Source organism: Lipophrys pholis (assembly GCF_963383615.2).
Source record: "Lipophrys pholis genome assembly, chromosome: 1".
Classification (NCBI taxonomy): Eukaryota; Metazoa; Chordata; class Actinopteri; order Blenniiformes; family Blenniidae; genus Lipophrys; species Lipophrys pholis.
In genome coordinates this window covers 3,849,171-3,862,975 of record NC_137635.1, presented here as the reverse complement: position 1 = coordinate 3,862,975, position 13,805 = coordinate 3,849,171, and the positions used below count along the sequence as shown (strand labels likewise).

Here is a 13,805-nt window from a genome sequence, read left to right as displayed (position 1 = left end):
ACTGACACAATGCTTCTGTCCCCGTGTGGTCAGGGGGGGTGTCCTTCGGGTGCCACTCGCAGGGGGAAACCCTGCAGCACTGGATAGACTGTCTGAAGAACAAGGGCAAGAAGGTGGAGCGCTGGCACACGCTGACCAACGAGCTGCCCGGATCCACAGTCCAGGAATGAACAGAGTCCCTCCCGTCCTCGCCCCTCCCCGCCCACTGCGCTCGGCGCCGGAGGGCCCACCTGACGGCTGGAGATGAAAGACGTTTCATCGCACGCGCCGAGGACTTTCTGCATGACTACGACGGGTTCACGTCCGATTCACTTGGCGTCATAACAGAGAGGTCAATGATTTTATCGCCAACATGCTCCCAGGGGGTCACACACTGACATGATCCAAACTAATCAGGGAAAACTCACCGCATCGCACAGCTTGACTTTGGGTTTTTTCAGGGTTTTTTTTTTTTTTTTGTGGGAATTCTAACACCGGCTTCCGACCTGGACAAATCTTCACTCAACAAGAAAGATTGAAATCATGCAAGTATAATGAGGAGAAGTCTTTAATTATTCAGCAGTTTGACGCCGATATCATCCTTCTCTTCAGGTTTGCTTTCCAGTCTTTTTTTTTTTTTTTTTTAAATGACTTGCTGACATTAAAACATCCCATCTGTATCACACCACACACACACACACTGAACTTCTCCCTCGCAATAATGATTTTTTTATTCTTTTTTTTTTTTTTTTTTTTGACGAATGCTTCCGAAGATTTCCAAGTGGTCTTACTGGTGTCAGATGTTTCACGGCGACTCTTCTCATTGTCACACTGGATTACCTGCAGACACCACGACCTGACGACTCGGTTCTTCCATGCCTGTGGTTCATCCTTTGCATGTTCGGTGTTGATGGGAGAAGTTTGAAGGGCAGACGAGTTCCAGAATGGGCTGCATGGATGTTCATCATGTTGTTGTTAAAGATGCTCCTGAGGCCTGTGGATCTGACTCACTCAAGAAAAGCTTTTTTTTTTTTTTCCAATTAAGGGTAACACCTTTTGTTTTTTATATATATATACATGTTGTCCACAGTGGTTTGATGTATCACTGTGTCAGTTTGTTGTTATTGACACGTGGATGTTGATCCGCAGCCAACAATGTGTTGAAAGGAAAGGATATGTAATTAAGAGAAAAGTTTTAAAGTTACAGAGTTGTTGTTTTTTTTTTGTTGTTTTTGTTGAGAGCTCTGCATGATCGTGCTCCGGCGGCGTGAGCGAAACCGTCCTTTGTTTTAATATCTTGCCTCCAAATACAGATGGTGTGCGGCGCACAGTGTCGTCTGGTCAGTCTCCATGGCTGCTGCTGCTTCACTATGGACCGCATTAACCAAGCTGCAGGATGTGTCTGTGCTCGGTCACATGTGGTAAACAAAGGCATGCTGAAAAAACAAACAAACAAACAAACAAAAAAACAGTGGTGTGCCTATGGAAATATATTTGGTGTTTCACATGCTTTGGGTGTTTGTCCGTTGGAAAGTGTGCATGATTGTTTTTGGGGTGTTTCTTTCTTCTTCTTTTTTTTTTTTTTCATAAAATATTCATACTGGGTAATTGTGTCTGCGTTTTCAATCCAAACTGCTTCTTCACTCTTAAATCTGTAATTGTCTCTACAGGCTCAGTGGAAAGACAAAAAGACTCTACCGCCACCTAGTTCTCTGGATCTGCAACTGCGGCTCCTCCGAGCAAAAGTGATGCAATGTAACTCAACTTTATTTATATAGGGTTTTAAAAACAACCACAACTCTAACAAAGTACTGCACATGAAGCAGTAAAGTCACAGCTGTTGCCTGTGATCCGTCTGGTTAAAGTAAAGCTGATGAATCGTCCACAAACTAATATTAAATTAAATAACACGACACAATACGCGTAATACTTTGCTTTTGATTTACTTTTGTGTTTTATTGATTTCGATGAATCATTTCATGCGACCGAGGGAATCCCAGCAGACGATGGACAAATGAGTACAACCTGCTTTGCCCCATCAGAGGGCAAACACTGAGACGTACGCTCCTGAGGGCATTTTGAAGTCACTAATTGACCTCGAAGGGACGCACGTGGACGGTGTGCCGAAAATGAACTACGTGCAAAAACCCCCGTATGAAAAAATGTAAATGGATGTGCATGTACTTGGACAGGGGATGAGCCAGCTTTTAAAAAACTTTTTGAATTTGATTTGTGGCTCTCTAAACATCCACTGTGTGCTCAGCTCTCATATCTGCAGCTTGTAGGAGGAATGCTGGGGTACACGAGTTCAAGTCAGGAGCCATCCTCCTTCCAGTTCTCTTGCTCTAGATTTATTTACATTTTTGGTAAATCTCAAGTTCAATCAAACAAAAATTCTCCCCACAAGTTGGGCTGAACAACTGTGTTGAATCACTGTCCTCGTATATCACTCAGCCGCTTTCAGCGCGATCTATCGGGCTTTTCACTCCATTTAGCAAGGAGGTCAGAGGTCAGTGACGTTGGGAAGCAAACACGCTGCTGCTGCTGCTGCTGCTGCTGCTGCTGCTGCTGCTGCTGCTGCTGCTGCTGCTGCTGCTGCTGCTGCTGCTGCTGCTGCTGCTGCTGCTGCTGCTGCTGCTGCTGCTGCTGCTGCTGCTGCTGCTGCTCCGTCACACTGTGAGGCTTCGCCACAAGCTGGCCGACTGAGTCAGAAGCAGAGTCATCTGCCATCGGACAGGAAGTCAGTGTCCACACACATTAACTAGAAGACAAGAAGAAGAGAGGAGCACGTGAGACTCTTCACCGCCATGTGCTTTGTGATTATTGTGCATTTCCCCCGGTGTCACGATTTGGAGAGAAGCTGCTTGTGTCGATGAGATGAAGCTACTCCGGTTTCATCTTAGTCACTGTTTGTTCCTGACGGTGCTAAAACATCCGCTACAACACAGGACAGTCTGTCCTCTGCACAGTCTGTGTTTTGTTTCTTATTATTGCACATTAATAAAAATAAATAAATAAATAAATAAAATCAAACCGAAATAGCTTCGACATATGGTTATTACAAATTAGTATAAAGTAAGATGGACTAAAGCCTTTATAAAGTAATTAAAGAATTGGAGTTAAGACTATTGCAGGACATGAAAGTCAAGATACAATCTCTTATGTTCAATTGATACTAAGTGGAAAGATGCCTTTTTTATTCATTCTTTTAACATTTGTGTTTGCATTGAAGTGATTTAGAAGGTACGTACTCATACATCATCAAGTTCCAAGAGTAACAAACACATCAAGTGGGCTTCAGTTACAGTACATTGCATATTTTACCACTTCAGCAGACACGTTTTATATACATATATGCTGATATTACAGTGCTGGGTAGTTTTCCTGAAGGAGTACATTACTGCCACCTAGCTGATCACAAGTTGCAGTTTGCAGCTAAATAAGTGTAAATATGGTGCTGTATGGTAATAATAAGACAAATATCAGCCTGGAGCAGCCGTGACCATTTATTTCTTCAGGTTTTCTGCTGGCATTGTTGAGGTACAAAAGTATAAGATAGTTGTATAGCAAACTGTATTATAAACTCTGGACTAATTCAAGACAAAGTGAATAAACACACAGTGTTTCCTTTTATTTTGAAACAAAAGTCTCTCTTTTTGAGCCGCTTCCATGTGTCTGTGACTGCAGGAGGCCATTCAGGCAGATCCATCTTTAATAAGATTGTACTTGGAGCAGTTTTTGGTAAATCTCAGTTGACAACAGCAGCACGAACAGGTCAGTATTTCTGGGTAATGTTGTGTTTTTGACAGCTAATTATCAGCTTTATTCGATTATCATTACACGGGCTCAATGACACTAATGAGACTCACTCCTGAGGTTTCTAAAGTTTGGCAATAAATGATGTTACGTTCTTAAAATATTCAATCAAAGCAAGAAAAGCGGGGGAAACATTACAATACCGCTTCACTGAGCAGACGGCCAAACAGCATCTGTTTCCTTTTGTAGGACAGACAGATGCTGAGTTACTCATCAGAGTGGAAAAAACAGGTCAACAAGTCCCAAAGTTACTCTCCCTAATTTCCTTCTACTGTTTTGTTTACTGAGCATCTATCTCACCTCTACTCTCATTAAAAAACCAACCCATCTGCTTCATTCGTTCTAATCCTTGGAGTCACTATTTAGACGGAGTGATGAAAAGCATAACTTACACTTTTATTATTAACATTATTTACGTGTAATATTTTAATAAAATATTGTAAATATCTGATCTGCTCATCAACACACAGCTGGCTGCACTTTTTTTTCACAGTTTTAGGTAGAAAGTGTATGCATGATGGATCAAATTGATTAAAAGTACGGTTTTTGTAAATAATCTATTGATTATGTTTCGGTGGTAATTACTGGTGTAGAGGGTCGCACTTGGATTGCATATTTTCCCCAAGGATGCATGAGAGTTTGTTGTTTTTTTTGTTTTTTTGCAGAGACATTGGTGTTGCCTCCTGAAAACGTCACAGACATTGTGACATTTGTGTTGTTTTGGCAGCATCTGATGAAATCTGCAGGCAAAGAAGAAACACTGCAGCCCACTGCAGCCCACTGTGGAGTGTCTGTCAAGCCTTTCAGGCCGACTGATGATCTGATGAGTCACTAAACTTCAAGGAAATTTTCTATTTGTCACTTCCTGGGATGTACAGGAGCCCGTCCAAGCATTACTTCACACCGAAGATGAGTATTTCTTTCTTTCTTTATTTTTTTTGCCTATTTTTAGCTCTCAGCAGATCAAGCAGACACCAGCGGAGCAGCATGGCCACAGGTCAGCGTCTCATTAGGCTGTCATTTCCCATGCGGACTGACATGATGATCATGATGCGTCCGAACGCTGCCAAACTGACTCACAGTGTTTATGTGACCCGGCTGGATAATCCCTGACCTACTTACTGCAGCTGGATGTGAGTCCGTCTGGTTTACTGATCCCTTTCCCAGCCGCACTGTACCACACGCACCTACTGTCAAATTAGCTGAACTCACAGGAAAACAAATACCTCCGGCTGTCAGGATGTCAACACTGCTGAGGGGAAATCTGCTGTTGTTAGATGTCATGAATGCTGATTTATTCTTTTTTTTTTTTTTTGTTGTGCTTTTACTTTTGACAGGTCAGAAGCGTTTTATTATGTAACTTTTAATATTATTGCAATACAGCTGATTATTTTCACACAATTACTTACATCAAGAGAACTCAAGAAAGCAATGCTATCAGACTCATATTGGTTCATATTATAAGATAAACCAAAGCTGCATACAAGCTGCCAATCACATCTTAAATCCTCACTATGCGGCCTGTTGGAGAAAATACTTCAAAATCTTTCATAATACAAATCTTCATTTCAAATTTAATTCTTCTTTGACTTTGACAAGTCTCAATATTAAGACTTTTTTGTTCCTTTAAAGGGCGACCAGATCAGAAATATCAAAGCATTTTTTTTTTTATGTTGGCAAAGTGACTTTTTTTCTTTTTTTCTTGTGCTGAAAGGACATTTTATTTTGTTTAATTATATGTTCAAAGCAAATTCCTCAACGGAGTGCACTGACTGGGAGGAGGCCGTGCTTTACTGAAGGGAAACATTGTGAGTTTTGAATATGTGTGTATATATAGTAACACTATCAAATATGCAGTGCAGTGCAGGATGTGCTCCCAGATGGTGAACTCAAAATGTGACCACTCACGGGTTAAACCGAGCCGTTCGCTGCACAAATGGAGATTATGTCATCAGCACTGACAGCAGCGCAAAGTCAACGTCACAAACACATATCTGTAATCAAGTTGAGTCGACACGGCGGGCACGTGAGGTTCGCGTGTCATGGCGGTCAGTTCTGTTGCACAGCAGCCAGTGATGTTATTGGACCTGAATATCTGTACATGCAAGTACTTTGACTGAGGTACAACACTGCACTTTGACCATCTGTGTTGCGTTGTGTGTTTAATTTCTGACCTTCTCAGTGCAACAAACAAAAATGTTATTTAAATTCAAAGAGCAAGTGGATATTCAATCGGGACATAATTGGAATTTTCCTAGTATTTTTGATTATTTAGAATTATGTCATAATGGAATATATTTATAAAGTAAACCACAAATACATTGGGTCATTTCAAATGTATTAAAGCAAATAATATACTAACTTGGCACGAGTGTAGTAGGATATTTGAGCCATTGTTATAATACAAATTTTGCCAGTAATGTAATACGTTGAGGTGTAGACTTTAAACAAAATCATTCTGAAATGTAATAAGTACAGCCACTATTGTAATAATACATTAATAGGACTGCATTTCTTGGAAATAAAAGGTTTTTTTTCCAGGTTTTATACAGTTCAGCTAACAAAAATATGTATAGAGGATGACACCGTTTATTTATTGAAAATGCACATTATGCACCTCTCAATTATGGTTAAATTTATTACATCATTGACAAGTTAATCTGTTGTTAGGTTTATTACGTTCAAAATAGCACAAATCATTACATTACTGGCAGTTATTACATTATTGGTTGCTACACGGCTCATGTGGGGAAATGTGCTGTAGTTGCAATCCATAAACAAATTGAAAATAAAAACTTTTATTTTCGATTGATGTTAATTATTTTATTATTGAATTGACTTTTGACCTCCATGCTTGTGCCACAAGGCTGATGTTGGACTCTAAAAGTGAAAAAAAAAAAAAAAAAAAAAACCCTGCTGATTAAATCGAGAAAAGAGCAGCAAAAATTAAGAAAACAATCAGACTCTTTCTTTGTTTTTAATCAAAGACAGGAGAGGGCGAGTCCTCAGGTCGCCATAGTAGGGTCTTGTAATTTCTGTACCCTTAGGATTTAATTATCCTTCACTTGTACTCAGTGCTGGGTTACCACACTGACGCCTGCTAAACAACATTTTTTACTGTGTTGCCCTGCTGCTGTTCATGCTTTTCCTCCACTGTTCTGCAGAACTGTTGCTTGCCAAGTAAACACAGCTGCATGTTCTGTACTAATCATTTACTGGTTTAAATGCATTTTTTTTATTAAAGTGAGAGGAGGAGCAGTTTTATGGGTAAATACGTTCTTTTTCTTTCTAGACGTTTTGTTCGTCACTTTATGAGAAGCGGAGGGAGGAGAGCTCTAACTAGTAAAAGCTTCTTATTAAGTTAAAAAAAAAAACTTCTGAGAAAATAATGAGGGATTTTTTTTTTTTTTGCTTTGGTTCGGTTGAAGTCATCTGAGGCTTTTAAAGTTCTCATTCCAGCCCGTCATACAGTGGGTTTCCTGGGCCGCTCCAGCCTTCTCGCTCTCCAGGGTTTTTTCACTCTTCCTCCTGTTCTGACAACAGCAGGTGCTTTCCTCCCCCCACCCCCCCCCCCACCCCCCCGCCGGCGGGCAGCTGACACACCATCACAGCACAAAGAGACCATCTAAACCTCTTTTTAAAACTCCCATCTACTAAATTGCAAAACCACAATCCCAGCTGGGTGGCTAAGCTCTCTCACTCTTGACACTGGATCTCACCCACAACATCACAATCTCGCTAATCGCCGCTCGTCAAAACAACTCCGAGGACAAGTTACATGCATTGTGTCTTTATTATGAAGGTGCTGCAGAGGTATAATATTCCAAATGCCAGCTTTTCTTTTATTGTCGTCGGTCGTCATACATAAATAAAATTCCACGACATGCCAATAATCACAAAGATCATAAAAGCCTGGTGGGAATACGGCGACTGTCGGGACGCTGGCCGACAGCGTCGGTGCCTACGGTAGGTCGTAACTACGTAGTGCTGACTCATTATCAACTAGAGAATTATCACAATATTAAAGATTTATATCTGCAGAATACAACAACTGTGGATTACAATTAAAATTTACATCATTAGGTTATAACAAAGAGAGAAATCTATATTAATCTTCACAGAAAAAAAACCCGTCTGCAGGTCTTGAAGTTGGAGCATTTGTCTGTACATGATTCAAACTCCAGGTCACAGTAAAGGAGGAGAGTTTGGTCTGTTCTCGATGACCCTGGTTGTTTTCATATCACAGTGAGAATCACAGGTAGATGACAATTAGTGGTTAGTTCTGGATATATAGGAGATAGTATAACAATCATAAACAAACCAGATTTTTCTTCTTCTTTTTTTTTTTTTAAATGACTTATCCACACTATTGCGACCACACTGCTACCGAGAGCTCAGAAAAAACATGTTCTTTTAAAAAATGAACCTTTATACGCCTACAAACGTCCCGCCGACGACAACGTTGAGATCAGCGGGGCAGCAGGCTGCAGCCACATCCTCCAGCGGAATCACAGGCTATTGAATTTGTTAACCAAATATTGACGCCCCCATGCATACAACACTTCCTCCAGCCGCCGCCGCCGGTGGCCACGGCGCTCCCAAAGCGTCGTCTCACGAAACCCCGTCGTCTCAAAAATTACCTTTTTACAAAGATTATCAAAAGATAGATTATACATGAAGTCAGCATAATCAGCTTCACTTGCGAAAATGGGAAATTGTCTACGTGCTACAGTTTCCTGTTCGGTGACTAGGTACCCTTTTCCCCCGGCTCACAGTGGTCAGTGGTGCTGTGTTAAAAACACACAGGATGTTCCTCTCTACAACAACAACAACAACAACCCTGCGATCAGACTTGGGTCTTTACAAAGCAGGGAAAGTTCCCCGTCGAAAACTCTCTTATTTGGCACGTATTACTCCTTGCAGTGGCGACTGCGCCTTCTGTGTAAGACTTCCCATAATCCCCCTCCATAGCAGCAGCGAGTCCTTGGTAAGCCTCTCGTTCATCCTCTTCTGCCTCCCGTACACTCAGACACAAGATGTGGGGCGTCGTGGCGCCGCAGAGGACAGGCTGAAACAAGAGGGCAGGCTGTGATTGAAAGTGTCTCTTCTTGGTGGATTTCTGTGGTGTGATTCCAATGTAACACGAATCCCAGAGCCCCTCCGTGCGTCCGGGGTGGGGGGGGGGGGGGTTGGTTAACAGCAGCTGCTGGTGCAGAGAAGGGCGGACATTTTGTTGGGGCTTGAGTGCGGCTCTGAAGCGGGGAGCCGATTCGTCCCGTGTTCGTGTTCTGTGTTCACCTCCGAGGGTCCCGACCTGCTCCCTGACAGTGGTGACGGGGTTCCTGGAGACTTTTTGTCTTGTCGTGCAAGTCGCTCTGAATGTTGTTGGCCGGAATACGAAGGGACTGATTAGTGTGACTGTCAACTCCCTTCTCAGTCTAACGTCGGACGGACAATCCCCCCCCACCCCACCCCACCCCACCCCACCCCACCCTCCCCCCCACCCCCCACTCACAGATGGTTTTGCATATTTTATTCTCTTCTGTTTAGCAAAAGGGATTCATATAGATTAGAGAAATAGGAGTAAGCACTGTATATCAGGTGCAACTTTGTCACATATCCAGGTAATGACTAGGCGGTAAAGATGATGGTGCAGGTGCAGGCCAGACAGTCGGACGTCCTATCCGGTTTCATCCTGGGATGAAACTCAGGTTTTCACATTTACTAAAAAAAGAAGAGGAAGCACATTAGTCAGAGATATACAGTCTGAAACTTGATATGGATGTATAAACTTTCACAGACCTCAGAGGGCATTTATATAACGAGGGGGGAAAAACAAGGTTTGTTGAGTCCCAGAGCTGTTAAACTCAAGTTGTACGTACAATTGCTCTTCCAGTCGTTGAACTAATTAGAAACATCTCCAGGCTTAATGAGACCCAACAGGCTGTGTGCATTCAGACACAGAGCAGATAAATATCTGCTTGGACTGCAGTTTAAAAATTTATGTTAAAATGAAGAGTATAAGATACTCTCTTTTTTACTACGTCACTGAAATGATCACTGATCTGTCATTAATTCTTTATTTGGAAGGTAAATCTTATAGCATGTCCATTTATTGACCCTGTGAGCCCTTACACACATACTTCAGTGACAGTACTTTACATTTTGTACAAACAAACAGGACGGGATCTAAAACAAACGGCGGTCAGTCTACAAACACACAAACACACACACACACACACACACACACACACACACACACACACACACACACACACACACACTGAGGCTTATTCCTGCTCGCGGCCATCCGTGCAAAACGTGGGGGAACGTGTCATAAAATGTTGATTTGAGTTTGACGCCGGAGCGCCTAACGTGTTCTGATCTTTGTGTCGCGCTGACACAGTTTCAAAAGGCTAAAAGTGCTGCAGTGTGTGAGCGGGCGAGCGCAGCACACGGGGAAGGTTGTACCGTCGGGGCTTGATGGCCTCGCTGTGCGTAACAGAGTTTAATGTGACATTATGACTAAATAAAAACCAGACAGAAACAAAACAGTGGTCATAGGGAAGCTGCTCTACGTCCTCATGTGATATTGACAAGACTGACGCAGACATGTGGGGGGGGGGGGGGGGGGGGGGGGGGGTTAAAGGTCAGATTTGGGACACTCACTGGCCAAGTTGACAATGCAGGCGATGATAATGACCGTCCCTCCTACTAGTGACACCACGGAGAGCATCTTGGCCACACGTCCCAGACGCACAGCGCCGTCCAGGTTCCCCTGCTCCAGACTGTTCTTAGACTGAAGGACAGAGTGGGATCAGTTTGATGCAGGCAGAGACTGACAGGGAAACGAAGGCGACGGGTCGCCGTGTTCTTACCATGATGGAGTAAACAAATCCGACGATGTTGATGGGCCAGACCGGACAGAAGCAGGCCAGCACGGACAGCAGGAGGTAGTCTTTGACCTTGGTCCGGTCCAAGGGCGGGTTGGTGGCGATGCTGGAGTGGCGGGAGAGCGACGGCCTGGGCGAGAAGGCCGTGTAGCCGATGGAGCTCGCCCTGCTGCCCTTCCTGGTTTTACCATGATGGGGGTAGGAGATAGAGTGTTGCCTTCTGGGAGGAGACGAGATGACGGGAGAGGTGCTCTCCGCAGGCACTGGGTGGATCCCGTTACCTACACATGAAGGATGAAAAAGGACAGGCCAAAGTATGAAAACGTGGAGTACGTGCTCTCCCGGAGGACCGCATTGATGCTGACAAAGCAGTTCACCCCCCCCCCCCCCCCCCCCCCCCCGCCGCCTTTCCACCGGAGGTCAAACTCAGTCACTTACTGTTCTTCAGCTTCTCGTTGATGACTATGACCAGCTCTCCTTTGGACTTGCTGCGGGGGGGCCCTGTGACCACCGGGCTGCCGCCGCCATGCACGAGCTCTTCGGCCCGAGCCGCCGGGCACGCCACGGACACGGGGACCTGGCAGGACGGCGAGGCATCTTGGTCCAGCAGCGACGGCTGCTCCTCCCCTGGCCACACGGCGGGAGCTGGCATCACGTTCACGTCCATGTCGTCAGCGAAACGAAGCCTCTGTTTTGTCGTCCGGCGCCGTGCGCTGCCTGTTGTTCCACCTGCAAGCAGGGAAATGCTTTTAGCCATTTAAAACAAAAAATAAATAAATAAAAGGGAGCGGGTCTTCATCACATCAGCAACTGGTGGATGAGTGAATGTCTTTTCCTAATGATAATAAAGCAAAGCTAACGGAAAACAGATCTTTGGCTTGTTAGTGACTTCATTGTTTTTAATGCGCCGTATGGTTTTCTAAATAGAAAACAAACTAAAGTTACAGTAAAGGAGAATTAATGCCGCATCTATATGTTAAAAACAAAGAATAACTTGACTTTTGTCAATATTTACTGAGCCGCCTGGAGATCTTGATTTACATTATATTACTATTAATACATCACTACTATTTTCTGAGGTTAAGAACAATTTTACACATTTCTGTTGAAATGTTGTCTAATCATGGCTCTGCTCTTGGTTTAAAAGCACAAAAACAAAACATATTCCATGTAGCGGTTAGTATTCTTGCCTTACAATAAGTAGGTTTCTTAGTTTCGAGTGGAAATGACATGACAAAATGACATTTTCCATGAGTTTGCACGTTCTCCCACGCATACCTTTGTTTTCCTGTTTTTTCTAAAGTGGGGGCGGTTCCTCTGGTTTCCTCCCACAGACCAACACATACATACATGGTGACCGTAAAATGAGACCCAGCTTTCACCTACAATCAGCAGGGCTGGGATCCAGTCCCCGTGCAACTCCAATTAAAATAAAACAGGACAGACGATGGATGAAGAGTACTCGCATTTCTTTTTTAAATTAAATATTTTATTCAATCTCAACATTGAAAATTAGATTTACGTGTCTGACATTGTCCGATAGGCTTACATCTTCAGAGGTTTATTGAAGGACACGGGTGCGTTGACATTATTCTGCAATCTAAGATTAAGCTCAGCATCAGTAAATCCTACTAAATGTTCAAATGAAATGTAAAACGGTATACGATTGGGTTGAACCGGCAAATGTTTATCAAATAAACTGCATATTTGATGTTTCCCAGTACAGGGGAACTCCACCTCTTTTACACATCATGCTCTGTTTACAAGGCTTGGGGATCACCACTGCCTCGGCATTCTACCTCCAGCCTTGCATTTCAAATGAGGTGAAAAAACAACAACAACAAATCCTGTTGCCAATGAGCTTATTTATATTTTTCCTTGAAATCTTTGTCGATCAGTCCCTAAAAATAAATAAAACTTGTTTTTTTTAGCAGATTGCCAGCTGGACACAGGCTCAGTATCAGAATAAGCTTCTATTATAATCCACTTTGACATGAGATGACATTCATCCTCATTTTTTGATCACTTGGAATAATATTGCTGAATTCTGAGTTGAGAAGTGGCTGAGTGTTTAAAAAAAAATTTTTTAATTAAAAAAAAAAAGCAAGCAGGCCTCGGTGTGTTCTCAGGTAACACGGAAAGCAGGTCACAAAGCACAACGACGGGCTGCATTGAAAAGGGAAGGCTGAAGCTTTAGTGTCTCGGGGCAGGTGTGTACATACAGCATTATTCCATCTATGTGTGCACAACCTGCCATATGCTGATCGCTTGTTGTGCACAGAACAAAAAGCTTAAAGGACAAAGGAGGAATGCTGGGAGGAGGAGGAGGAGAGGAGCTGCTGGTTAATGATCCTGCCGCCGCCGCCGCCGCTCATTTCAATTCAGCGGATGTGTGCAGATGAATTGCAATGTTAAGCAGAAAAGAACAAACAAACACACACGCACGCATCTCGGGATTGACTGATGCATCGGAGCTCAACACGTAAGCGAAAATAACAGCGTCCATGTGTAAATAAAAAGAAAAAAAAAAAAACACTGACCTTTTTTTTAAATATATTTTAATCCAGCGCTTGTCTTATTGCAGCCACGTCTTCTCAGGCTTCTGCATCGTAACGTTACTCTCAAGTAGGAAACAAGAAAATAAATCAGAAGAGATCAAGCGTCCTCTGGATATTTTCAACCTGCTCGTTTACAATCCCATATTCTTCCCCGGGAAGCTGGACGGAGCCTGGCTCCAGCGTGCTGGATGGATGGATGGATGGAGAGAAGAGGAGAAGAGAGAAGGGGTGTGTGTGAAATGAAAAGTGAAATCAGACAGACTACGTGCTGTTGGAGGAAGGAGGAGGAAGAGGAGTGGGGGTGGGGGGTGGATTATAGCATCCTCCTTTCCCCACCCCATAAACATCTCCCACGTTCAATATTTGATCTGCTGATGGTGCATCGTGATTACAGTGTCCTCCTGTCTCACTAGTGTCTCACTATAGTGTCTCACTCCTGCAGGATTCTAATTGGCCCAATTATGGTTTTAAAGTGGGAGCAGCTGTTAAACCCGGACCGAGAGGCTGATTCATGACCTGAGACAATGAACAGCAGGTGACATTGGAGTCGTGTGTGGAG

At 43.3% G+C, this 13,805-nt stretch overlaps 2 protein-coding genes across 2 annotated transcripts in view; one reads left to right on the top strand and one right to left on the bottom strand.

Annotated features, from left to right (window-relative positions):
* The window catches only part of LOC308122124 (double C2-like domain-containing protein alpha), a gene marked incomplete at its 3' end in the record, with an annotated part of 33,032 nt that extends 32,862 nt beyond the window's left edge, over positions 1 to 170 (top strand). Inside the window, exon 11 of the mRNA XM_080483783.1 lies at positions 34 to 170. Coding sequence (XP_080339909.1) covers positions 34 to 170 — 137 coding nt within the window. The remainder of the gene's footprint in view (positions 1 to 33) is intronic.
* A 7,407-nt stretch (positions 171 to 7,577) lies between these two features.
* prrt2 (proline-rich transmembrane protein 2) lies at positions 7,578 to 13,509 on the bottom strand. Its single transcript, XM_080483794.1, has 5 exons — positions 13,229 to 13,509; positions 11,127 to 11,417; positions 10,674 to 10,969; positions 10,465 to 10,594; positions 7,578 to 9,519 (listed from the first exon to the last, which is right to left on the bottom strand). The coding sequence occupies exons 2-5, from the start codon at positions 11,353 to 11,355 to the stop codon at positions 9,503 to 9,505; spliced, it is 672 nt and encodes a 223-aa protein (XP_080339920.1). The 5' UTR covers positions 11,356 to 11,417; positions 13,229 to 13,509; the 3' UTR covers positions 7,578 to 9,502.
* Between the last annotated feature and the right edge of the window lie 296 nt (positions 13,510 to 13,805).

Excerpts from the sequence above, each read along its gene's own strand:
- prrt2 (XM_080483794.1), bottom strand. The coding sequence starts at position 11,355 with ATGGACGTGAACGTGATGCCAGCTCCCGCCGTGTGGCCAGGGGAGGAG. Across the intron at positions 10,970-11,126 it reads CAACGAGAAGCTGAAGAACA|GTAACGGGATCCACCCAGTG; the intron begins GTAAGTGACTGA and ends CTTCATGTGTAG. Across the intron at positions 10,595-10,673 it reads GATTTGTTTACTCCATCATG|TCTAAGAACAGTCTGGAGCA; the intron begins GTAAGAACACGG and ends TCTGTCCTTCAG.